The sequence below is a fragment of the Dermacentor variabilis genome, unplaced genomic scaffold (genome assembly GCF_050947875.1).
Source record: "Dermacentor variabilis isolate Ectoservices unplaced genomic scaffold, ASM5094787v1 scaffold_12, whole genome shotgun sequence".
Classification (NCBI taxonomy): Eukaryota; Metazoa; Arthropoda; class Arachnida; order Ixodida; family Ixodidae; genus Dermacentor; species Dermacentor variabilis.
The window spans coordinates 32,336,580-32,360,308 of record NW_027460280.1 but is presented as its reverse complement, the minus strand read 5'-3'; the positions used below and the strand labels follow the sequence as shown (position 1 = coordinate 32,360,308).

The 23,729-nt window shown below is 42.1% G+C and overlaps 2 protein-coding genes across 4 annotated transcripts in view; one reads left to right on the top strand and one right to left on the bottom strand.

The window, feature by feature from the left end:
* Positions 1-936: 936 nt before the first annotated feature.
* On the bottom strand, positions 937-21,305 carry Cdc6 (Cell division cycle 6). The gene is made up of 11 exons (XM_075676771.1): positions 20,809-21,305; positions 20,606-20,701; positions 20,261-20,460; positions 19,328-19,485; positions 18,857-18,963; positions 16,959-17,095; positions 12,607-12,701; positions 12,282-12,349; positions 11,611-11,816; positions 10,909-11,046; positions 937-1,308 (listed from the first exon to the last, which is right to left on the bottom strand). Exons 1-11 carry the CDS (start codon positions 21,002-21,004, stop codon positions 1,216-1,218), a joined length of 1,494 nt encoding a protein of 497 aa, XP_075532886.1. The 5' UTR covers positions 21,005-21,305; the 3' UTR covers positions 937-1,215.
* Positions 21,306-21,514: 209 nt separating this feature from the next.
* Grasp65 (Golgi reassembly-stacking protein 2) overlaps positions 21,515-23,729 on the top strand; it is a 55,186-nt gene continuing 52,971 nt past the window's right edge. The window contains exons 1-2 of one of the 3 annotated variants that reach the window (XM_075676773.1): positions 21,515-21,692; positions 22,696-22,776. In XM_075676773.1, coding sequence (XP_075532888.1) covers positions 21,630-21,692; positions 22,696-22,776 — 144 coding nt within the window. In that variant the 5' untranslated portion in view covers positions 21,515-21,629. Of the gene's footprint in view, positions 21,786-22,695; positions 22,777-23,729 lie in introns of all 3 variants that reach the window. The other 2 variants (XM_075676772.1, XM_075676774.1) reach the window with 2 other exon arrangements.

Sequence of the window (23,729 nt, the reverse complement as noted above, 5' to 3'; positions counted from 1 at the left end):
CCATTTTCCTGCGGTCACGCATATATCGGTCAAACAGGTCGTTGCCTCAATATTAGATTGTCTGAACATAGGCGCTCACTAACGGGTAATGCCTACTCGCATGTCGCGCGGCATTGCTCTGAGCATGGGTGCACTCCAATATATAAAGACACCACAATACTTTTCACGCACAAAAATCAGACTACGAGGTAGATTATTGAGGCCTTCTATATCAGAAAAAAAGGGTCGCGCTGTGTAAGCATGCCATCGATAAATTTGCATGATAGTGAATTTGAATTTTTAAGCAGCTCCATAACGTAGTATTAGATTAAATGGTTTCGCGTGTTTTTTTGTTTTTTGCCTGCGCACTGATATGACGCCATGGATGGGAGAGCACGTGGCTATGGGTTGTGTACTTAAGTGTATGTATGCCTTCGAATAAAGTTAGTTGTGAGTTCAGCGCTGTCCTGTGTGTTCCTGCCTTCTGTCGTCGTTTTTTCGCGCTGCCCCTTCAAGATACTCTAATAAAGAATAGAAGACACGCTCAATGAGCTCTCTTCGAAGAGTTGAGGCATACCTAGACAATTTTTTTTTTTTTTGCTCGAATAAACTTTATTCACGGCGTTTCCACTTCGTGATGAGCGTTTACAATCAACTTATATTTAGATCGAGGCTTAACTATGAAAATTTTTACATTGATGCATGCTTGGGTCTGCTTTAAGTGTACTCAAGAAGTTCAGTGCGGGATTCTTCAATATGCACCGAGCCTGCTTGTGTCTGCCAAATTAACATGCGAGCTCAACGAGTATCTCCACACAACGAGGGTTGCATTTTATACCAACCCGTCGCACAGAAAAATGTTTGATGAAAGACAGCACTTGCCTGTGCGCTCCCCTGTCAGGACTGGCTCCTTTTGTGCTGTTCCCAAAACAATGAATAACTGAGTTCTCATATTGCTGTAGGTGAGCGAAAGTTTATTGACTTCGATTGACACATGAATATGAGGGCACATAAGACTATGATTGACAGTACTTGAAGACAGAATATTGTGTATGACATCGAGAGAAAAGTGATTGATGACTAACATAAAATAATTTCAGCTGCCACTTTTAACATGTGCTACGATATAAAGCAAATGTGCAAACACATCAACACACAGAACTTGCAGGGTTGAAAATAATTGAAACAATCACACAAAAGTTCTGATGACAGTGACATAACAATCTTCACTAAACTTCACAGCATGGCACTGTCATTGAGGCATGCTGCTAGAAGAGCTTTGTCTTGAAGGACGTACTCGACTTCTTTCTCGTCCACCCTGAGGCTAACCTACAAGGTAAATGAGGAATTGGCAATGTGGTGACTTAAATGCAGTAGAGGTAAAAATTGCGTGAAAATGACAAATTATGAGAGCACACCGGAAAGCGAGAGAGAAGAAAAAAAAAAACCATGTGCTAAATTAGATATTAATTTCTCAGTCCTAACAACACACCAATTGCCCATGTTGGTCTTCACATTAAACATACCAATAAAAATGCAAAGCAGTCACGCAATAACTGACAGAATACTATTATGTGTGTAGCAAGTCTTTCAGTGTTTCAAGTGGTGTCGGTTGGAGTATACATTTGCAGATGTACGTGAGTAATCTGATTTCAAGAAGAAAAGTCCAAGTTGTCTTTGTGGAAGTCATGCTCTCCTTGGTGATGTGGAGAGTCTTCGTCCTTCTCTTTCCTATCCTGCCTTTTTCTTCCTAAATTCTTCCACGGCAGCACTGGTTTACTGTGACAAGTGGATGTCGCAGTTCAATGAACTTCTGAATTTCACGGACGCTTTGATTGCCAGACGAAAAGTGTAAAGCACTTGTGCCACACACAGCGTGATGCGATGTCCATGATCATAATCTTGATGCCGAGCCCTTTGTAACGGGACATCTACAGGTAAACGAAATTTGTCTAAAATTTTAAAGAAATGAAAGGTGATTCAATCTCTAGTTGAAGTCAATTAAAAATAATGTCTTCCTGAGTGAGTTGGAGGTGAGAATGGGGAGGAGTCACTGCGCATGACACGTGAAGGAAGTAAGAGAAGCATCGGACTGCTTAAATTTTTTGGGGGGGGGCTGCACTATCTTTGGGATTGGCCAACATTTTTAGACTGCAGTAAAAATAAAATTGTCCTTTAAAACACCAGGTATGTGCTATTACACTGAGGGTGAAAGAACCTCTACACCAAGTTTGCATATCACCATTGTTCAAGTCTACTTCGCTGCTTCCATGGCTTCCCAATTGGATTCCTTGCCCTGCATGTGGAAGCCCAGCACCACCAACAGAGCTTTCTGGAGCTTGGCCTCCGCAGGACTGTCTGCTAGTATGACAACTGGAATCTGCCGAGTTGTTGCTGGGCACTGGAGAACAATGTGAGCTATTGATTCTTTGGCTTGACCAAAACGGGAAAAGGTGGTGTCTAGCCCCTCAGTGAACTTAGCACTAAAGCAACAGCCGCGTACGCAGCACTCCGCAGCATGCTTTGAATAGGCAACTGCTGCCCTTTGAATTCTCGTAGAGCAACTCCTTCTGGATTTCTTTCTTGCGGCTGTGTAGAGCTATAGCCAATTTCTTGGAGCTTACATGCATAATATTGCACCAGCTACTGCATCACTGCTACACGTTATGATTGAAACTGCATTTTAAAAAATATTGGTTTATTACAAAAGGTGCTTTTACAAGCACGCAAAAAGAGAGAAGAGCTATGTTAGTGTGACGCACCATTTTCTAAGCGATTGACTAATCTGTTATAACTGCTAATATGCGTGAGTCCTGCGATAGAGTTGAACATGAATGGCACACAAAATTTTCTAGTTCTTTTGCCATAATCTGCATACACTCTAGGTATATAGTATCTTTCTGCTTTCTGTAATGATTTATTTTTATGCAATGATACTTTAAATGCTGTGTAATAATAGGTAGTAGTGAGGATAACATATCTGCATAAGTGCTGAAAGTTTAGTACAGAGTTGTTTTAGTATTTCATCTGTCTCGTTGTGCAGTCTTGAACCATATGCAATGTTCTTAGCAATTCTAATAATTCTATCGATTCTTCCCTGCCTGCTTTTAGAACAATCGCCATATCTCGAGGTAATGTGGCGCTTTGTTTGTAAAACTTGAAGCAGCGTGAAGAAGACGAGAACGAGGACTGTCCTCGTCTTTGCGCTACTTCAAGTTTTACTCAAGATGAACCAACTCACCGCAATCAAGTTGCTGCTACGTGTTTGTAAATCTCCTCCCTCCCATAGCCTATAGACATATGTTATAATATGATATATATATTATATATGCCATATATATGATATGATACATAGATATACGATTTCCTCCCTCCCATAACCTATATGTGCTGCAACTGCCCTTAGTTTCTTGCAAACATGGTCGACTTGTTCGTCCCAGTTATAAAATTCATCAATGCATAAGATGAGGTACTTTGCAGTGGAACTGTACTCTAATGGTGAGCAAAAGCAACAGCTTCTGCAGTTCTAGTGCAGAGAAAGGACTTAAAATCAATGTTTATAAGAACTTCTTATGCAAATGACTTGTTTTATTTTGATTGACAAATTTGTAATTCTGAGACATCCAACCCATAATTTTGTTATTTTCTTGCATGCATGCCACTGCCCTCTCATGTGAATTGTTTGTATTACTAATGCAGTACAATCCACATACTGGTATAAAAAGGAAGCCAACGATAACATATGCAGATTATTTATGTATATGTATATTGAAAAGAAGTGGGTCAATTGTAGATCTTTGTGGAATTCTGTGCTTGATCTTATTTTTTTTTTTGCTTATCACATTGCCTGCAAACAAGGCTGCAAATTTCCTCCTAAAACCAATTAGCTGCACCTTGTTGAAAAGTACAGAATGGTCTACAGTATCAAATGACTTGCTCACATAAAAAAGAAAAACAAAGCAAATGCAATTTTAGTGTTGTTTGGAGCAGAATTCACAATGTTTAAAATTTTTCTAAAACTGTCACTGTACTTCTGTGTTGCTTAAACCGGTAGTGCATTTCTGAAAACAGTAAGCATTTACCACAGCAACTAATAATGCCAGCAGAAATATACTTTTCCATGATGTGTCATGACAAAGAGGATTGCTATTGGTCTGTAATTTGTAATTTCACTATTTTTACCTTGCTTATGTTTTGATCCAATAACAGACTCATTCCAGCTGGTACTTCATCTGTTGCATAAATGCCATTTAACATCCATAAAAGAATGGGATATAGATAATGTATATTACCTTTCAAATCATGAGGCATTATATTGTGCTATCCTGGTGGTTTATTGTACGAAATAGTTGGAGACAATACTACAAAGATAATTTGGTGTAATTTCAGGAAGGAACGCTGAATGCATAATACTTGTTTGCTGAGGAGCTTGCAGACACGGCATCGTCATTTGCCTTCCGATATGTTTTTTTTTCTTTAGGTATTTCTTTATCAGCTTTTTGCAAGGCACCACAGGATTTCTGTGATGGACACTTGTGGACATCAAGATAACTAGGGGAGTGAGGCTATAACAGCTATCGCTGTAAAATTCAACCATGAAGTAGTACTCTAAACCATTTGTAGCGCTCAAGGTCAAGCTAGGTTATAAAGTCTGAAACTGACAAGGTGAGCTGGCTAACATGCAAAACAATTTTTAACCATAAGGTGCAGTTAGCTTCAGAGAAGTTAAATTACCATGTTCGCAGCATTTCGCATCTGTGACGTCATAATGCTCCAACAGTAGTAGTGCGTGCATTTTTCTCCTAAGGTCACAGTGCAAACTTAATTGGCAAGTCGCTATATTTAAGAAAGTTCCAAGCAGCACATAAAGATTCTTAAGTATAAATGCATATAAACTCGCCCAACTTTAGGCACTTCTGAAGTCGCATTGATGATTGGTTATTAGATGTTATTAGTGCAAGGGCCAGGCATGGCCAAAGAGTGCCAAGGCTATGGTAATGAGCTGTCAATAGTGCATGAACTGAGTTTCGAAGGGTAGATGTAACACGTCTGTATAGAGGTCTAAAAACACTAGTTGTAAAGTGCGTAAAATGTATATGTATTAAAACTATGATATGACACGTGAGTTAGCAATGGGTATAAGAGATATGCAACAAGGGGATGTAATACTAAAATGTATGGGTGTCAGTAGCACTAATGCCTCAGCAGGACCCTTGAACGCAAGGGCCTGGAAGAAAGTGTAAGAGTGGGGTTGAAGATTAATATGCCGAAGACAAAGATAATGATGAATAGATTGGCAAGGGAACAAGATTCCAGGATCGCCAGTCAGCCTCTAGAGTCTGAAGGAGTATGCTTACCTAGGTCAACTAATCGCAGGGAACCCCTATCATGAGAAGTAAATTCACAGAATAGAAATGGGTTGGATCGCATATGGCAGACATTGCCAGCTCCTGACTGGAAGCTTACCATTATCATTGAAAAGAAAGGTGTACAATCAGTGCATTTTACAAGTGCTGACATATGGGGCAGAGACTTGGAGAGCGATAAAGAAGCTTGAGACCAAGTTAAGGAATGTGCAAACAGCGAGGGAATGAAGAATGGTAGCATAAGAGAGCGATTTGGATCATAGAGCAAACAGATGTTCCAATTGACATTAAGAGAAAAAAATGGAGCTGGGCAGGTCACGTAATGTGCAGTTTAAGTAAACGTTGGACCATTACTGTTACAGAAAGGGTACCATGAAAAGTGAAACGCAGTCGAGGACGGCAGAAGACTTGGTGGAGCGATGAAATTAGTAAATTCGCTGGCGCTAGTTGGAATTGGTTGGCGCAGGACGGGGTAATTGGAGATCACAGGGAGAGGCCTTCGTGCTGCAGTGGACATAAAATAGGCTGCTGATGATGATGATAAGCATTATGTTCGAAAAATCGAGCAAGACACAGTACAGCATCCTAAACTTCGGTCACCATTTTACACTGCCATAACAGGCGATAAGTGCGGGATCTGGCTCAGTGTCACCGCGATCGCTCGCTGCCGCGGTGCCTGAAAAGCGACGCTATCCAGTTGCCTATGCAACGGGGCAGTGGCGAGGCGGATACAGACAAAAGTCCACTGAAAAAACAGCGGTGCGATCCAGGCTTAATTGTTGGAGAGGTTTGGCACGGTGCTAACATAGCCGCTGGTACACACCATGCCGCTTTTTATGGTGCGAAGAAATGGTGCTTGAGGACTTGTATAGTTCCGTTTTTGAAAGCTCGAAAGCCCTGAGCAACCCTTTCGGAGCAGTGTTGGGCACAGATTTCTCATATTTTGCCAAAATGTAGCAGCATGTAGCCGAGTTCGCCTCTCGGCGCAGTTGGCACAGCGGTAGCATCACCGCACATAGCAGCAAATAAAGATAATTGATTACAGGGTTCTTGCATTTATGGAAGTATTTTAAATCCTTCACAATCAAGGAGTCGGAATACAATTGCCTTTGGCAGCCAATAAGACTTCATAGGCTTCTGCTGTGAAGATGCTTGTTTCAGCATGCCGCACATCAGATTCTGAGCAGGGACTGACTGCTGCATAAGACACACCGGCATGCAATTCTGATGCATCTGTATAAAATTCTGGGCACGAGTACCTTGCCTGAAGTTTTAGGAAATGCATGCTAATGTGCGTCTGTAAAGCATGTTTAGTGATTTCTACAAACGATGTGTCACACTATGAGCTACCCTTGCCACGACAGTAACAGCTTTGCAGGAGCCATAAGACGATGCTCAAGCAGTGGAACAGCCATTTATTCACTAAGGTTCTTCCCATGAAAATGAGAATAGCTTTCTCACTGCAAGTCGGTTATGGAATAGTGTGGCAGCAGTCATAATTGTTTATGGTGGAATAAGAAGGATGTTCAATGTTTGCATGTACTCTCAGAAAATGAGGAAAACTGGTACATGACCATTCTAGATGAAGAGACCACTCATTCAACATTATGTAGAGGCTCTGGATCTGACTTGTCCTGAAAGCACTGGTCACGAGACAGATGCCCAGATGATGAACGGGGTCTAAGATTTTTAATGTGCTTGGATCACTACCCTAGGCTGTGTGCAAAAGAAATTTTGTAAGGTCCATTGTCTTCAGGTATTTAAGATGGGGAGAATGAACATAAGCTTAGGGTCTTAAACGATTCCTAAAAACTTATGCTCGCCGCTCTTTAGATAGTCAACGTACATGGAACAAAACATGGTGTGTGGAATGACTGTATAAAGTGCATTCATTTTTACAATAAAGAAATGTGTAACTAAGCACGCTACCTTGCGGCACACCAGTCTTGGGTGAATGGTCTAGAAAAAGCATTGTCAACTCTTACGTGGGATGTGCAGTCGGACAGGTAGCTATCAATGGTGTTCAACATGCTACCACGGACACACAGTGCGTACAGATCTTGTAAAATTCTGAAGCACCATGTACCATCATAGGCTTTCTGTCTAAAAATATAGATAAGTATTTATGAATGAAGATGTCCCTAATATTTGCCTCAATGCGGAGTAGATGGTCATTTGTCAACCTGCCCTTCCTGAGTCAAGCAGTTCATTGCACTCCAGAAAGTGCAGAAGATGCCAATTTACCACCTTTTTGAACAATTTGCAAAGGCAACTTGTCAATCCTATAGGGCTATAACTGGTGGATGAAGACTGGTCCTTGCCCTCTTAAGAATCAGGATTATAACAGCCTCTTTCCAAGCAGGCGGGATATACCCTGAAGACTATGTGGCATCAAAAAGAGAGAGAAGAGTTTTCTTCGTTTAAGTGCGTAAGTGTTGTATCATTTCATAAATGATTTAATGATATCCTGGAGCAGAGTTATTGCAGCAGTTCAGGGATACCTGGAGCTCTGCTAAGGGAAATGGACAGTTGCATGCCTCATTGTTTGTATTTAAGGAATGTTCCAGAATAGTGTGAAGAATTGGAGATGTGCTGAAACTGTGCACCCAGAAAATCTACTTGGTTTTCAAGACTATCTCCCTCAGTAATTACCAAAGGTAATGGGCTTGACTGCTGGTCTTTTATTCTATTAACTTTATTTCATACATTTCACATGTCTGTGTAAGAGTTTATACCAGAGATATTTTTGCCAACTTTCTCTCCTAGCCTGTTGACACATCCTTTACATGCTTTAAATTAATTAAGTTTTCTACAGTTGGAGAATCATAAAGGAGTCCCCACGCTTTGTTTTGCTGCTTGCATGCTTTCTTATATTCTTCTTTCAAGAACGAAACTCGTTGTTTGGTGCCACTCCTCTTATTTGTGGGATGCATATGGATGTGCAATCAATAAAGAAAGCTGTGAAGTATGCAACATCATCATCTATGCTTAGGGTGCAGATGTCATCCCGCAGCAATGCACAAGTTCTCGGAAGAACTTCCAGTTGGCTGATTCGACTTTCCATCGACGAAAATGTGGCGAGCATTTATCCTGTTTTGTTGTGTTCAGCACTATAGGAAAGTGGTCGCTGCCATAGGGATCTTTAATAACATTCTACTGGAGGTACGTCATAAGCGCTGGAGATGCTATGCTCAAATCCATGGAAGTGTACGTTTTGTAAGCAGTACTGTATGTTGGTTCCTTGTTATTTAGCAGGCACGCCCCAGTGGTAAGAAAATTTTCAATTAATCGGCCTCTCGCATCACAGCGAGAGTGCCCCAAAAGAGAGCTGCGAGCATTTCAATCTCCAAGGGCCACATAGGGTTCAGGCAGCTCATCTATTAAGGCCTGAAATTCTTGTTTGTGGAGCTGATAATGAGGGGGCATGTAGAGAGAGCAGAAAGTAATGAGTTTATTTAAAAGCACAGCTCGAACTGCGACTGCCTCAAGGGCAGTTCGCAGTTCTAAGCACTGGCACACAATACTTTTATCAAGTACGAATGCAACACTGCCAGTCAATGCGGTAGCCTTATCGTGGCCTTTATGAAAAATAACATATTAGCGGAGAAAGTTTGTATGCTTAGCTCTTAAGTGGGTTTCCTGTACACACAGCACCTTTGGACTGAATTCGTGGAGGAGTTCTTGACCATCATCGAGGTTGTGGAGGAGACTTCCAACCTTCCATTGTATAAGTGTGTCCATATTGAAAATAAAATTGGGCTGTGTATGTAAAAAAAAAAAAAAAAAAGAAAGCATGTCAATTTATCCTACAGAGCCCTTTTGGGACCCTGTAATTCGACGTTTTTTTGGAGTGGTTGAGTGAATCGCGCTGCTCCTCAGGTGCTGGCTGCGCCATACGACTGGGTGTTATGTCCATTGCCTCTTGCGTGGAACGCTGGACATACGCTCCTGCAAGTGGTGTGTTTGCTGTGACAGCCTTGCCTTAGACTGAGCTGCACTGGCTGCTACCAGCACTAGCTGAGGCCCCCACAGTAGGAGCAGCCTTGGCTGCTCTTACCGTAGGGGCAGGTGGTGGTGCCACATGCTCGCGCATGACGTGGGTGAACGCCAAGTGCTGTTATGGTGCTGCCCCCTGATGCACCACTTAGGTGAATGATGCACTCTGCAAATGTTGGCGAGGTACACTGTCACGCTTCTCTGAAAGTTATGTGTCACTTTACTCTTATCACGATTATTTCTTTTTCTTTCTTCCAGACTATGCAGGGTGGCCATCATTGCAACTGATGCAATGTGGCTCAGCATCACAGTCGTGAGCAGAATGCTCTTTAATGCTGCATTTGCGCAAGTAAGCTGCCCACGGCAGCTCCGAGAAGCATGGCCAAACCACTGGCACTTAAAACAGCGCCGCAGGTTTGGAATGTAAAGTCGTATGCTGATTTTGATGTATCCTGTTTCTAGGGTCACCGGTGTGCTACTAGGCGACTATTAGGTGTTTCGTTATTAGCTCCTTGTCACATCTGATCTTGATCCTTTGTACATTGATTTTATATTCATCCTTCCACGAGTTCCTCATTGCTCAAATCTATCAGGTCATCCTCTGAAATTGCACTTTTGACAGTATTCATGGTTCGGCGTGCCATTACGGTGACAGGGATATACCCAAATGTCACCAGGTTGGTTAACTTGTCGTACTGCACTTTGTCTCCGATTTCGAGTAATAGGATCCCCACTGGCCATCTTGGTGGCTTTATAGGCCCTTCTTACGGTCTCTGTGAGACACTGACACAAGAAATGCTGAAATCATTCTGGCTTTCTTGTCCTCTTTCTTGCTATGAATTACGTGATATTTAGGGAATGTTTCTTTGTTCTTTAGAAAGAATTGAAAGGTAGCATCAGTGCACCTCCTTTTTGAGGGACAATTAGTTGAGAAGGGTTTGGAAGATTCCATGATATGTGTAGTATATATGGCAACGATGCCAGACACCCAACACCGAGCCCAATGAGGGGACACGGTAGGGTATGTGGTGAAACAAGCCCTACCATGCCAACTGTACATTTTTGCTATAACCACACATGTTATAACCAAGGCTGGTTACAACACACCAGGTTAACCCAGGCCACCCGGGAAGATGAAGAAAGTGTGCCAAAGAAGAGTAGATGGGAGAGATTGTAGAAAAAGGTCCAAACACCCGGCACTGGCTCTACCGCCAGGATCCCCTTTCCCTGAACACGGCTAAGCCCCGCCTGGTTAATCGTGGAACAGCCTAAACCTCCATGTGCTCGAGTCCGTGGTGTCTCAACACACCAAACAAGTGCTGATGCAGCCGTCTCTGTAGGGTCTGAAGTGGCGTTGGCAGGTGTGCGATGTGGAAAGAATGAGGCAGCAGCCGCTTAGCTCCATTCAATCACTTCAAAATTAATTTAATGTATATTGCTTTGTGTGGGTGCATCTACACCACATGCATGTGTGCAAACAGACACACGCTCTCTCTCCAAGTGGTTTAGGGTAAAAGCCTGTAGATAAAACAAATACAGTGGTGTGATAGTCTGCAATGTCACATACCTTACTCAGTCGGAGCTCCTTGTGCCTTTTGACAGTGATTAGGCCCCTAGACTCTAGCAGGGTGCTGAGGGATTGGAAGTCCGACTGGTCGGTGGAGCATTGGTGCCTCTGGCAGATGCGCATGTAAGCTTCTTGAAGCTGAAACAATTTACCGTTGAATGTCGGAAGATATTAATAACTTTAGTACACAAAAGTGCTATTTCAAATATAATGCAGGATTGTGCTTGCAATAACCACAGCAAGAAGAGGAAGGTAATTACAGTAAGTACATATTTATAATACAGTATTTGCTGCTTAGATTAAGTCAATTATTAACACACTTTCTAGCCCTGCATAAGGCAGAATTATTCATAATTTTAAAAATTCACTCAGATTTTCTTACTAATCGCATACTGCAACCATCAACATGGTTGTGCTGCACTACAGATGAAATGCACAAATCTTGCAGAACACAGACTTGATAGGTATGAAGATTATTTGGCTATTTCAGTAAAAAAAAAAAAAAAAACCACCTTGGGAACATATTAACAATGCTAAATGCACAAGGAACATGAGTAGACAGGTGCTGGTACTGGCTACTTATGTTCCTTGTCCTGTGCATGAAGTATACTGTAGCCACTTTGAAAGATGGTAGAATTTATTTCAGTGCTATTTGCAGCCACAGAGCTTCAAACAAAAAATATCTCAAATGAATGCATTCACCTTTCCAAGAGGCACGTGTCGCAACTTCTTGACTTTAAGCAGTGCCACCAATGTGCATAGCAATAGCTTCTGCTGCAATGGCAAGGTGGCATTAAGATCCTTGCTGCCCATTGCTGAGGATCCAAACACATCTGCCAATACAGAAGAGATGTGGGCCATGTTGACAACCTTGAGGGATGCCTTCTTGGGAGAGCCCAGATTATAACCTGTGAAAGTGCATGAACACTTGAAGTATGTGCTTGTACAAGACAAGAAGTAAGACTTGACATGCAAACTTCAGGGCCATTGCAAATAAGACGAAGTGGGCTCTTACCCATGCCCCTCAAATGTGTTAAGCCCCAAGTAAAATTACTACCAGTCCCCATTATTTTCTTCCTACAAGAATGGTGTACATCTGAGTAAAACTTCTAGATATGCTACTGGAAAATGTAAGGTTCAATTAACAAGCTTGTCCAATGAAGTCCCATGTAGATGAACTGCCAGGACGAATGTCCATACTCAAGTGAAACATTACTGCCATTTTACACAGCATGTAGGATGTGTCAATAGGACACTAGTATAGGTTAGCAATACAATAATGCTGTTTAAAATAATTCACATGAAGCATCACAAGCTAGACTGTTCTGGGTATGCTCTTGGATCACTTGGATTTTGCAGTAGTTTAATCATACCATGCTCAGGCCGTGGAACTAGCACCTGCTGAGTCTTGGTGGAACGTTCTACAACTTCAACAGCTCGCCTGAAAAATAAAAGTGCGTAAGAAGCAATTACTTAGTAATTCTAATCTAGTTAAATTTTAGCAGAACTAACACTGAACACATGTCGCAGAAGTATCAGCTTGTGAACTTTCAATGCATTTAAATCTGCTTTTTCAACTCTACAATCACTCATATCATCAAATGACATTTCAGTGTGCCACAAGTTAAAACTGCTGACAGAAGAGAAGGAAGCTCAAAGTACAGAGTAAAAAAAAAAAAGGGGGGGGGGGGGCCATACCTGCATATATCCAGTGCCTTCCGGACATCTCCTGTGCAAGCAGCAATTTTTCGTGCACAGAACTGAATGGCTTGAGGCTGGATTACTGCATGACACTGAAATAAAATACGAACAGGTCATAAGGAATGAAAGCCCCACAAATGCAGCTGCAATTTGAACTGATTTGCCATGTTCCAAAAAAAAGTTGAAGCTGAGTGTACTTTGCAGGTGTAGAGTAGCCTATTCAATAGAATTGAAGTAGTGGGGGACTGTGGATTAATTTTGACCACCAGGGGATCTTTAATGTGTCCCCAATGCATGGGACACGGGCATTTTTGCATTTCGCTCTCATCTAAACGTGGCCACCGTGGCCGCGGTTTGATCCAGCGACCTCGTGCTTAGCATTGCAACACCACGGCCGCTAAGCCATTTCAGCACATAGAGCAGCCTACTTTTGCCAGTGAAATGCTGTTACAGCTGTGCCAGACGCAAGATGAGAAGAGAGAATTTGTTATAGGAAAAGCATTGCCTGAGCTAGCACTGTACTCTGGCCTTCCACTCTGCACAGGGGAAGGAGGAAAGGGAATGCAAAATAATTATGAAAGCCAAAATTATGAAGGAATCTGTACAGTGGAACCTCGTTAAATAGACCTTCAAAGGGAGCTGAAAATTATTAGAATAAAACAAAGTTCCAACAAAAGATAGCCCCTTTGAACACGGAGCTCAATAATGTGCACGGGCGGTGCACAATACAGTCGCCGAACGGTAATTCAGGTTCCGAAATGTCGAAATCACCAGAAAATCAGTACTCCACAAGTGGCCAGAAAAGCTGGTCCACATGCTGCTGCTTCCACATACGCTTGCATGCGACCAACCTGGTCAGTCTATATTCGAACCATTGTCATGGCTGGTGCTAAAGATGGCCAAAAGTAAAATCTCCAAATGTGCCAACTATCCATCCTTTGCAACTTAAACAGAGGCCGACCATGCTCCCATGGCCGTATGATAGCCGGTTTATTCGCAACGGTAATTGTCCAGCAGCTCCCTTACTTTACAACTAACATAAATGGTGGAGCTGGCGCCTTTTGAAACAGCTTGATGATTGTGACTGACGAAAATTCGTAACAGATGCCAAAGGGGTCACCGAAGACCTTGTTTCAATTTCTCACGTAAAGGAACAAATCCAGACATGCAGAACTGGCATGACAGACTGTAAATGCAATCCCTTACTGGAAAGGCCAGAAGCCCTTCCAGCCTCTATACCCCTACAACTTAGAGGCTTGGCTTGTGCCACTGTTTGGGCAGAGGCAGCTATGACTGGATTTACTAGGCTTTGCACCTTTCGATGTCGAGGAGGCACTGACAACTTATGAAAATATCAATATTTTTCCTATACTTGGTCAACTTCGTGGCCGAATTCTCATGTGGTTGTGGCAGGCGGAAGGGGACAGAAGTTGAATTCTGAAGCGGTGCTCTGTAAGGTTTTCTAAATATCTGTGAAGCTGTCCGAATAGTCGATCAGCGACTGCAACACATCACTGCGGGTTACTGCCTTACCATGCATTTTTGTAAGTGCTGCTTCAGAAATTAGATCATTGAGTGAGTGTGGATAATTTGTGCCACAACGACAAAAATAATTGCACTGGTATGCCCCTATCAGATGGTCTCACAGCATTTGCAGCTGGTCATTCTTTGGCGATGCGGAACAAGCATAATTCTTCACTGCATCATTTGCTTATCCACTGAAATGTGGCATTTTGCACCGGTTACATGGAGGCAGCACATGCACTGCGGACTTAACATATCCCACAAAACTAACAGGCTCAATTTTTACACCAAAGTTGTTAAGGGATACTTTTCTCAGGATCGTGTCCGTGTGGTAACACAAAACTATCATCAGGATTGGCTCCAGCGTAGTCTTCCACACCTGGTTTGTTGCTGCCCTAGCGCTACCGTGCGAATGCACTCGTGCTCCCGCATTCCTCGTTGTCATTAATTAATTAACACAATCACGTAACCAATTTTACGGCAATGCAGTTAAAGGCTAGTTCCCCCAGGATTGTGTCCATGTGTAGACACAAAACTCTTCATACGTGGGCTGATCTTGAAGATATTCTAAAAACAGTTGCACCCTTTGGGGTGCATATTTGCCACACAACAATAATAGTCATCTGTCTTGTCCGCATTTTCTTTCTTTAACGCGGCGAGCCCGGCACTTTCCAGTAACGAACGGCATGCGCGTTATCAGCATGACATAGCATTCCCAACAGGAAAGTAACGAGTGCAGAGTTTTCAAGAAAGGAAATGTGGGCAACACAGATTACGATTATTGTTGTGTGGCAAATATACACTCCAAAGGGTGTAAACTTTTCTTAGAGTGTAGTGCAATACCAGGCCGACCTGTGACGGAGGTGAAGCAGGCGTGAAGCACTCCCCATACGTGGGCCGATCTTGGAAGATGGTGGAATACTAGGCCGACCCACGGCGGAGGTGCAGTTTGCCATTAAGGGACCCACATACATAGCTTCACTGGCCATCCTTCTTCACAGAGTGGAAGGACACAGAATTTTTTTGCGGTTCACATTGTTGCGGTAACTGGTGACATCAGACTTCGGTATTTTTCTCAAGTTTGTTTGAAAGGCAGTATATGTGGGAACAAGAAATTTTTTCCGAAATAAGCACTGCGCAGTTCTAGGAGTTAGAATTTACAGGAGTTTTTCCATACTCAAAATATATGAGACTCTGCCAGGAGCAACCGATCAGTTGAAGTTCTCCATTAATTCAGCTTAGGTTTTTCGAATTACCTTGATTTCAGTGTATCAATATAAAGCATGTAATCCATGTAATGCAGTGGTTTCCTTAAGGTCTCGAGTACAGTTTCAGTGAACATCTTGAAGGGGCAGCGCAAGACGACGAAGACAGCACCAACTTGCCCAAATGTCGATCCTTCTACAGTTTCAGTGCTCTGAAAATAGTCCACAAGAGCCCTTGCAGCCGTTTTTGCTGCCGTATGGCTATCCAATGCGCTCAAAATAGCCCCCTTTCAATAATGTTTGTCCCAAGCCTGCCAGTTGTAGAGCGCAGCATGTGCCACTCTCGTATGTAAACAAGGCAGTCACAAAACACATGTTGCAGAATCTCTGGCACTTAACAACATTCACAGTTCATGCTGTCTGCACATTCAATGAAGTCTGCACACCGTAAAGTGAAGGCAGTGTCAAGGCAAATTTATTTAAGCATGTTTGATTGGCTTTGCTTAACTTTAGCACTGCGAGGTGAAAAGTTCTGTTAGGGTTAATTTTCAGTAGGTGCCTGTACTGATGGTCTGGTTGAGCCCAGTGAGCTACAGTCCAGTCTAGCATGAGCAAAGTCAGCAAAGAGTGGACAGAACTTGGCCAAATATCCCAGGTTGGTGGTAATCAATGATGTCCTCGCATGCTGTGGTGTCGTCGTTGTTTCTGTAGTCTCGATCATTGCCTCTGCACGAATGATCCCATGTTCATTGCCATGTTGACAGACGCCGCGAGGTCACGTATTTATTTGTACAGCAACAGGAACATGGGGCAAGGTGAGCTGCTGGAGGACTGCATGGGGGCATGGGAATTCTTTGGAAGCCCAGATATACTTGAAGACACACTAATGGTTTAAGCAGTGCCTACGAAGAAGTTCCGGGATAGTGGCAAGAGTGAAACCCAAAAGAATAACGTCTTAGTATGCGAGAACTCCTGAGTAGGTAGAGTCTGGACAGGTTGCTAAACATGAAGACAAGGGATGGTGTGCATGTTGAGCCAGTAGTGGAAGGTGAACATGAAGAGGCTCATGAGATCTGTACCCAACTATTGTCCACGATTCCTCTATTGTACCTAACGCAAACCTGACATGCAACAGGTGCACCAGCTACTTCTGTAATAGTGTGCGCAAGCAGCAACCTATCAGTTGAGCTGCTACTCATAAGAGAAGCCTGCACTAACCACCTGTGCAATGGTGCCACAGTAGTAGGGGGCCCAATTTCTAGCTCTTCAATATGTTTTTAAAGGGAGTGCAGATTTCAGCTAGAGGAACTGTGTTGGAGAAATAGTTTGAGGAAGTAAACACACCCAGCATCTGTGAGGATTGCTTGCTTTTGTTTTTTTAATTTTACATGGACTAGCATTGATGCCATTTGGTTTGCTACTGTCAGACATAGAGAGTAAAAAAAGAACTTGCAAATATGTACCAAGAATAATAAAATCCATTTACACTATTTCAATGGAGCTCAGTCAAACATATTTCGCCAATTTTCTCTGCCTCACAGAAATGATGGGTGACAAACACAATTTCACAGGAGAGAGTAATATGGCACTATAAGAATGGGAGCAAAGAGCATTTCATACCTCACTAAGCCGATCCGTGAGTATGGCTACTATTTCATCTCTAGAATAGGGTGCAAAATGGAGCAATGTTGGTCGACAGCCATAGGCTTGCAGGTGTGGCAGGACACGATCTGTGAGATCCAAGGCATTGGCAATTCCTGGGCACACAAGCAGAACCTCATCAGCAATGTTTCAGAGAAAACAAGATAGATTTCTGAATACAAGACCGACAGAAAAGGTTGGAAAATTGGCAACAGCCACAACTACCAATTTCAAACTAAGGCACCATTTTAAAGCGTTAGCTTCTCTTAGCTCGGTGCTCAGTTTTGCACCATCTGCAGCGAGAAAGATGAACAAGCTGTCAGAAAGTGCTTTCATTGACAGAAGTGCACATGCCGCAGTGTGCGCTTCCACCAATGGAGAGGAGTGCTCATTAAAGTGACGTAAAGCTCAATTTCCTGTAACACCACCAGATGGTGTTGCCTTCCGTGCACCACAGGTGGCAAAACGCACTGATTGCACCTGCAGAATTGTGAAAGTTGTGCCTTGCTCAGTGCACACACCTGGCTGCACCAATGTATGCTTAGAAAGCTGGCGAGCACTTGAGCATCGGAAAGGAGTGTAGTTTGTAAACTCGAATGGATCTGCATTCCTAGGTCAGTCTTGGTATTCTACACTGTTCAGTTTCATTGCTACAGTTTGTTTCACAGTGTTTTTTTTTTCTTAACAATAGTTAGAAGACTGTGTAGATACAAATTCAGTAGCAAGATAATAGGAAAATGCATAGCTCTCACCATAAAGAATAACCATGGTTCCTTTTTTTAGTACACCACAATAGGAAGAAAGGGGGTCATTATTTTCATTTATTAAGCACAAGTAATTTCCCCTATGTTGTCCTTGGTGTCAATGTTTGTTGGCTTCTCATGATATGACCACAATAGGAAGAATGATGATTCACGAGCACAAAATTTCATAATTTTTATGTCTAATACCACAGAAGCAGTGCCTTAAATCAATATGATCCCTTGACAACTAGCCTCTAATGAAGCTCTTCTGAAGAACACCCAAGCAATTCTGAAATTTAACAAAACACTTCAAATAATGTGAACTCAATTTCTGCAAGGACCTGAGTTTTGTGAATCTGCAAGTTTATAAAACAAAATAGTTTCCACAAACAACCTGCACTGCATATAATAAATTGTCTTATAGGGCTAACTGCCCTTCGAACTCATTAAACTGTCACTTCCTACGAATTACTTGGAGCATTCAGATTGGACCTATAACACTGAGCTTCTGAATAAAATATTGCTTACAGCATTTTAATTGAATTCTAGGAAATAAAGCAGTAGCCTCATCAACCCTAATGTTTCCCAAAATACATCCCCCTACATGGAGTGTTGTTTTTCACTGAAAAAATGCATTTGTGGTATAGCAGAAACTGATAATGTCTATAGCCCAACATGTCATCTGAGTAATCACAGTGTACAGCATATAAAAAAATGAGAAAAAAATTTAAGGCAAGTCAGCTGTTGCCAGAAAAGGAGCAATGGCCTTTATTTTTTTGTGATAAGCTTCGCTACAAATCAATAATGTTACATTATCACAAGGGGCAATCACTATCTTGAGATTCAAGATGCAATTAGCTTGTACATTAAGAAAAAGGGTTTATTGAGCAGAACCAGCAACCCTTAGCAAAAATACTAATTCAATAAGCTCACTGCTGCCCTAAACTTTTCAACCTACCACAGGAACATAACACATATCCTGCTACTGTCAGTAAACATGGTCAATTTATTTATTTTATTATTATGCTTGATGAAGATGAAACTTGCAGTTCAAGATAATTCATGCTTTTCCTTGCACAGAGATCATATAAGACAGATATTGCCTAGATCTAATCAAAACGGCGCTATACTTACCAAAAATTATGGCACGAGAATTCTTCAATTGAGGAAGCTCGAAAAGTGAGTACAGCACTGTTTGGTTCTTGCTGTCGAGTTGGTCAATTTCATCCATCACAACTATCCTGCAGCCAAAGTCAGAAAAAGTCAATGAAAAAGAACAGCAATAATAACTTGACACAAACGGGCCCAACGTTGGTACCAACGGGCCCAGCACCAGACTCTTCTAAGCAATAATAAATTGAGATGACATTTCACTTTGCAAGTGTGCTTGCACTGGTACATCTGCTGTTCACAATGAAATGGAAAAAACGTCATCCACTTCAGAGTAGCATGAAGCGACTCTCGGGTCGGTGACCTGTTCACAAAACTCCCTCCACTTTCCCACAGAACTCAATTCACCAAATCACAGACACTATGCAAGTTGTTAATACTGCATGGTGATGGATAAGCACACTCTTTACATTGGTTGTTCTTAAAAACACTCACATAGGATGGCCCTTGGTAGTGAGTCTTCTACGTATCGTCTCAAGGTGATTGCTACATGTAGGCGACAAGCCAAGACCAGCAATAATTTTCTGGTAAATAGCAGAGCTGCTTTGTAGTGTCATGCAGTTGACAAACACATACTGGAATTTGAAGAGATCCTGAAATGATAAAAACAAGGCACATTATATTCCTCACAGTCACACCGAACATATCTATACCAGTTGTGTCAGCAGTGTGTGTGTAATAATTGTTAGGGCATTTGAGACAAAAATTATTTTTGATGGCCAATTTTTATAAACAGAGGCAGGCATAAGAAACTGTGCGATAATCACAAATAAGCACCTGAAAAATAAATTTTGCTAATTTTTAATAATTACATTTAGCTGGTGGCTTAATTAAAGCTGGTCAGTGCTCATGTACCCCAGTTTTGAAATATCTGTTCGCAAACTTCCAGTATGCACTGGCACTCCTCATTTCCCTAGGAGCATTCCTTAACATTTCTGAAAAAAAAAAAAAAAACCTTTGTGAAATACCAATATATTATGTCTATACTTTTAGGGATGCATATCCTGAAACTAAGTGCAAATATTCACGATGTCGGCATGCAGGAGGATGAATAAAAGAATAGGAGAACGAGTTCTTGTATTCAACCCCCTGCACACTGATCATCATGGATACCTGTTATCGTCACCTATTCGCAACCATATTGTAAATCTAAATACATCGAGCTATAATCAGCTTCAATTCCGCACTTGCGACATGTACAGTACAGTCATTAAGAAAAACAGCCAGTTAATAAAGGTTGGCAAATTGAGCGTATCAGCACAGTTTCCGGTATCCATTGGCCATCCACAATTATCATTGCTTCAAATAACTCAAAACACTCGGGGCTGAAACACCGTGTTATGTCATGCATTTAGGTTGACAACTTACCTTGGATGACTCGAGTATTTGTGACAGACAAGCAGTTTTGCCGGTGCCGGGTGCGCCAGAAACATACAGACTACCGGAGGAGCCGGCACGCAAATTAGAGTGCAGGAAGTCTTTCATTGCCTCCATCTCCCTTTGACGACCGACAACGCGGACGCTTGACTGTGACGTTAAATTCTGCTTTGCCTTCTGGTACAACGACGCTGCAATGAAAGGGATAGATGAGTTCAGAATATCACTATTTGTAGACGATTACTAGACAAAAAACAATGCGAGACAACGTTCCTAGTTTAGTTAGTGCAAAACGTCTATGTGCGTCATCAAGAACTTTGAACAAAATACACTTACTGTCGGGCGTGGAAAGACAGAGGGAAATTATATTTTCATGGCTGGATATCTCCTTGGCTTTCTTCGGCGATTGCGATGTAGGGGAATGATGTGACCCTGAAGAAAGGAAATAAAACATATTTTGGTGTAGTAAGCCACACAATGCAGTAGAATTTCTTTCTAAATGACGTCAGCAGTATGAAAAAAAAATCATGCGAGCCTACCGTTACTATCGGACGAAGGAGTAGATACATCACCGGAGAAGAGCCTCTTGCTAACTCGGTGAATTTGGCGCGCACTGTTCTCGTCGAGAAGGGCTTTATTAGAGTTGATGGGCGATTTACTGCTTTGTTTAGCCTTCGCAGCACAGCGTACGGATTTTCGCACGGGAAGCTGAAGAACGGACTGGGTGGAAGGCATGCCGGCAGACTGCGATCGTCGCTTGACAGCGTAAACGGAGAACAGCAACGACGGGAAATCCCTTACAAGTGTGTCGTGCTTACTATAAACACGCTTCCTCCTGGAAGATGACGAAAGCCTATCTTTTCTGACAAACGTGAAGAGAGGCACTTGTTAAGGAGTTGAGCACCGCAAGTAGAAGCACAAAACCACACTGCAATCGCTCAGCTGATAGCGCACATTTTGCGCGCGAACTGCTCGACTGCTGCCACGCCACACCGGCCACCTTCCTCCGTGCCGGCCACACTGTTATTTCCCGCCATTTGCACTGGCTTCTGATTGGCTAATCCGCCATTAAAGCCGCAGATTTCTCTCTTCGAAATTTAGAAGTAAAATTACTCTAACACGTGTAAATAAAATTCAATATGTTAAGTCATTTTTTAGAAATGCGCACACAACTTATAATCAGACCGGTTGACACCGATAGGTGACGCTACTGATTTCCGTATCGAAAACGTAGATACACAAAAAAGAAACTGTCGCGGGCTGTCCCCCTTGCCACGTAGGGGTACACGTTAGGTTTGTGATCAACTTCGTTCTTTAATGTGTTGATCGAAATATTACTGGGGGTTGACCGTTTCATAAGATGGGCGGCTCACAAAGTAGTGCCATTCCTGGAGGTGGCACGGAGGGATATCACGTTTTACGGGTAAGAAGCCTGCACGTATTAAACATGCCGGTACTGTCAGCATAGTTCACCATCGCATTCCTTGCGCCCGAAGACAGTAAATATAACAGCATGGTAAGGAATAGCGCATTATAAAGAAAATCAAGAGGTTGAAGTACGATACGTTTTGTGATGTGTATCAGATCACCGTGTGTGCTGTTGGTCTGTCCCCTAAAAATGGGCCACTGGTGCACTCGGCATGTGTGACCGTAACCGTACTTGCAGTTTTGAACAGTGCCATACCGATTGTGTGCAGAACGAGAGCCTTTGACCACTCGTTCGTTGCGTCCGTTTCAATCACAACGTGACGGTATACCAGATGTAATAGCGACTAAGCCCCTTCTCTACGAGCGACAGCCGTTACCGAGAAACGTGCGTGTTGGAAGGCATACCTGACTTTACTAAGTGTAATATTGATGGCTTTTCGGTAAAAGAGACGACTTACGTGCAGCCTGAAGTATGCAACCTACGCTGTGTTCGAGCTATGTTATTTCACTTTGACTTGTGCGTGCTTCAACGGTTGGGAAAACCTAACACATCAGTAATAAAGTTACATAGATATATATATATATGCATCCGAACGAGAAAGAAAGAAAACCGAGGGTTTGTTGGCTTCTTTACACACACACACACACACGTGTGGGTGTGTGTGTGTGTATATATATATATAAACAAACAGCAAATGTATTTTTACGACTCATGTCTAGTTCTCGCTCATCGACTTGCAGACACGGAGGTGTGGTTAACAAGGCCCGTGATGCTAATCGTATCAAGCATGTAAACGATATTGTAGAACGGAACTAGTGCGCTTTAGTATTTGTATTTATGCTTGAGAATGTTATTGTTTGTGGTCTAAGCAAACCTCTTGCTCGCGTGTCCATGTGGTACATCCATTTTTTGCATATTTAGAAAGATAACCTGCATAAAACTAGAGTTAATATTCAGACTGAATGACATTCACCATCTCTGACCTGTCTGCATCTAGGTTCAAGACAATTCTCCCGGACATAAGGCTGGGCTGGAGGCTTTTTTCGATTTTATAGTTGCCATTGGGAATACACGTTTGGTATGTGCCTTTCAACAATGTTTTAATGAGAGTTATTGCTTTGTCAGATATGAATCTTGTGATAACCTTAGGTTTTGTGTTACAGGACATCTGCACTTGATTATATGCGCAACCTTTTGGATACTGACTAGATATATTGCACTGACATGTATAACATATGGTCAATGTGTACACATACATTAGCTTTGCTTCTGGTTCAGCATGTTTGGATAGAAAAAAGAACTAGTAGAACTGACCCAGATTCACTTTCACATTTTAATAAACATGCAAAAAGAAAGAAAAAATATGCTGGCCAAGAGTCGTGTGATGCTTTAGACAGGGCCAAAAAATATGCTGGCAGTTTTGTTCAAAGTAAGCAGTTCCAAAATCTGTTTACCACATTTACATAGCATAGCTCATTATAAATAATAATTTCCTGTTATGGTGAGAATTGAATGACATTGTAAGTATGAACCACAGTGATAAAGGAAAAAGCTTTCCTGCAGTTGATGCATGTTATCTATATTTGGCCATATATATTTACTCAGTAATTAAAGTTTGAAGCCAGATGAGAACCATTCAGTGACCTGGGATTTCTTGTTGGCTTAGTTCACTTATTTTTGCATTTTACACACACTTAACCAGGCAAATGTACATGCTGAGTGTTGTAATTACATGCTCTTTAGCACTTGTGTGTATAGTTTTTCACCATATATATATTTTTTTTACTGATAGTTGAGTGTATGAGCAATGCATTTTCATGAGGCAGTTGCACATTGTTCGTGGCAGCAGCACTATACCACACTTATTTTTGTATTGGCTACAAAAATGGCATGTTGCAAAAGAGGATGAACTTTGTATGGAGGTCATAATGTGCTGGCTTGCTTAAAATTTGGTTTGTATTACTGGAAAAAAAGAATTGTCTCTGTGCACTTAAGTACGTTCACATTGGAGCATTTGGTGTCAAGTGCAGG

Bases quoted from the DNA above. Each gene is read 5' to 3' on its own strand.
- Cdc6 (XM_075676771.1), bottom strand. From the start codon at position 21,004: ATGCCTTCCACCCAGTCCGTTCTTCAGCTTCCCGTGCGAAAATCCGTA. The intron at 12,350-12,606 runs GTATGGCCCCCC...TTTATTTTTCAG, and splicing joins AAGGCACTGGATATATGCAG to GCGAGCTGTTGAAGTTGTAG. The intron at 11,047-11,610 runs GTGAATGCATTC...AAATTGTTTCAG, and splicing joins GACACGTGCCTCTTGGAAAG to CTTCAAGAAGCTTACATGCG.